Genomic DNA, 3,179 nt, shown 5'->3' with positions numbered 1-3,179 from the left:
ACATGAAATAAATGCCATATGAATAACTACAACCATGACTAAGTGTCCATGACATCATAGACAATGTAACTGACTGATCAAATACATCACAGACCAACTACAGTCTCTGCCTCTCTAAGACCACAACCTAACCATACTTACCAGCCACAACCTAAGCGTGCTGTGTCAAACCAAAAGAAATGGAGCAAAGTGTTTGAAGCTCCAGTCAGTGTATCCTGCACAAAAGAAGTCACTATGCAAAAGATAGATCAGTCAGGAAGCATGTAGAGGGATCTACATGTAGGAATTCTTGGCAAGCCATGTCCTTAGCCAAAGGACGCGGTGGTTCTCAGCCATGTTGACAAAGGCATCACCCTGGGCCTTGTTGTCAACCAGATGGGAGAAAGCACAGATCAGAGCCTCCTCACTGAACCCTGGCATGTACATCACTGCACTGTACAGATCAGGGTTCAACACCTCAACCTTGGTCTCACGGATAGCAGAAGCAACATCCCTCACTGCCTCAGTCATACTGCTCATCACCAGATGGTCCTCCTCAGTGAGGACAGACCTCTTCCTCTTCTTGCTAGGACCAGAACCACTAATGACCTCTATTGTATCCTTGGGTGCTTCTCCAAAGACCTTAGCAACATCATCAATGCACTTGGCTGCCTTGTCCTCATCATATGGTTCAGTCTTGATTGAGATATCTATAAAGTCAGATGGGCTACCTAGAGCCTCATTAGAACCCATAGCATACTTGCCAGTGGCCAACCCATTGCCAAAAATGATCATCATCTCCTTGTAGTTCTCAATGTGTTTGTTCAGAAATTCAGCATCCTTAGGGTGTGCCTAATTGTAGTGTGTATGATTAGTTAGAAATGTTAGAAATAAAACTAAAGGATCAGGATAAGAACAAGGTAAGGAAGATCTAGGCATCCCACACACCTTGATGTGTCCCTTATAGTGCTCCTCATCAAGGCTGATCATGCAATTCTCCTCAATCCAAAGGGCACCACTTAGTTCCCTAAGCTTGGACACCCTCATCCATCTCTGTCTCCACTTCCTCAAGTGGTTATACACTTGAGTACCAGACACTTCATTGCCACTAAACTCCTGCAGGTACTTGGCAACTTGGTTCAGGTGGACCTCCTTGAAGCCCTTGTCTGTTCTAACACCACTCTCAATCAGCTGGCACATACGGCGCAGGACAAAGGAAGACATGGCACTAGTCCAGCGCATAGCACCCCTAGGGCGCTGCTCTGCACCAGCCCCAGCAACCTGGACAACCTCATCAGCCACTGCCAGATCAATCACCCCAACCTCCTCAGCCATCCCTAATGAAATGCATGCTTAACATCATTGCACAAACCCATTGCCATATGATCAGGAAAAATAGAATGTAATTGATGGATGCTTAACATCATTGCACAAACTCATTGCCATATGATCAGGAAAAAGTAGAATGTAATTGATGGATGCTTAACATCATTGCACAAACCCATTGCCATATGATCAGAAAAAATAGAATGTAATTGATGGATGCTTAACATCATTGCACAAACCCATTGCCATATGATCAGAAAAAATAGAATGTAATTGATGGATGCTTAACATCATTGCACAAACCCATTGCCATATGATCAGAAAAAATAGAATGTAACTGATGCATGTTCAACATCATTGCACATGTATTTAACCTCAGGGAAGGTAAAACAAACAGTGGAACAAATAATCATTGCACATGTACTTAGCCTCAGGGAAGGTAAAAGAAATAGTGGATGAAATGATTATTGCACATGTACTTAGCCTCAGTGAAGGTAACGGAACAACAGTGGAATAAATAATCATTGCACATGGACTTAGCCTCAGTGAAGGTAACAGAACAACAGTGGAATAAATAATCATTGCACATGTACTTAGCCTCAGTGAAGGTAACAGAACAACAGTGGAATAAATAATCATTGCACATGTACTTAGCCTCAGTGAAGGTAACAGAACAACAGTGGAATAAATAATCATTGCACATGTACTTAGCCTCAGTCTAGTTAAAAGAAATAGAGGATGAAATGATCATTGCACATGTCCATAGCCTCAGTCTAGTTGTTCATACAACATATTATTACATCATCATTGCACAAGTGCATTGGCTCAGCTAACAGAACAACAGTTGATCATTGCACACAAATAGCAAGCTCTACACATGAGAGGTGCCCCTATTGTTCCACATATCATTTGCAATTTCATTCCTTCTTGTACCCCAATCTAAATTGTCATCTGTCTGAGAACCATCAGCAGGTGCAGTACTACTACAATTAGGTTCCCATGTTGCTTCATCAGGAATAACCTCATCCTGACCATGGCCAATTATCCAATTATGAAGAATACAACATGCAAGAACTAATTTGACTTGTGTCTTGAATGGGTGGTAGGGCTTGTTGTCTAGAATACGGAATCGATTCTTTAAAGCCCCAAATGCCCTCTCAACTGTGACCCTTAGGCTTGAATGCCTCAAGTTGAACAACTCTTTCTTATTGGTAGGATAATTTCTTCCACCATATTCTTTCAAGTGGTATCTAGTGGCTCAGTAAGGGGGCATAAATCCAGGATGACATGCATAGCCAGCGTCCACTAGGTAGAATTTACCTAAACAATTAATTAGGTAGCCAAGAATCAGTTATAGTGGTTATGTGAAATCCCAATTTGTGGTTTGTCTAAAAGTTTCTGTTACAAGTACCTGGAGGAACCCTTAACCCATCATCCCTCTCTAGAGCATCAGCTAGAATGAGTGCATCATGTGCAGATCCCTCCCATCCAGCTAGCACATAAGTGAACCTCAGATCAAAGTCAACTGCAGCAAGCACATTTTGACTAGGATAGTGCTTCCTACCCCTGAATGCTGCAGATATCTTTGCTGGAACTCTAGCATGAACATGAGTACCATCTATTACACCAATACAGTCCTACATTATAGCAAGACTTGTGATTAAAGTTTGGTCAGGACTGCAGTTAGGTACAGGTAAACCTTACATTCATTTAATTACCTTAAAATAAGGATACCACCTTGGGCTTGTTCTGATTTTAAGTGCTGTCTCAGTTGATGGTGGCCTTATCATCTCTCCCCTCAGCTCACCAATAGCATACAAGACCTCTCTAAAATACCTACTTACTGTTTCCATGGATCTCCTAAATGTTTGGTG

General features: G+C 42.0%; 1 protein-coding gene across 1 annotated transcript; it reads right to left on the bottom strand.

The window, feature by feature from the left end:
- Window positions 1-273: 273 nt before the first annotated feature.
- On the bottom strand, window positions 274-1,314 carry LOC101759887. The gene is made up of 2 exons (XM_012845360.1): window positions 928-1,314; window positions 274-831 (listed from the first exon to the last, which is right to left on the bottom strand). The coding sequence occupies exons 1-2, from the start codon at window positions 1,312-1,314 to the stop codon at window positions 274-276; spliced, it is 945 nt and encodes a 314-aa protein (XP_012700814.1).
- Between the last annotated feature and the right edge of the window lie 1,865 nt (window positions 1,315-3,179).

This window comes from Setaria italica, chromosome IV, assembly GCF_000263155.2.
Source record: "Setaria italica strain Yugu1 chromosome IV, Setaria_italica_v2.0, whole genome shotgun sequence".
NCBI lineage: Eukaryota > Viridiplantae > Streptophyta > Magnoliopsida > Poales > Poaceae > Setaria > Setaria italica.
The sequence above is the reverse complement of the archived record's forward strand: the minus strand, read 5'-3'. Positions and strand labels throughout refer to the sequence as shown.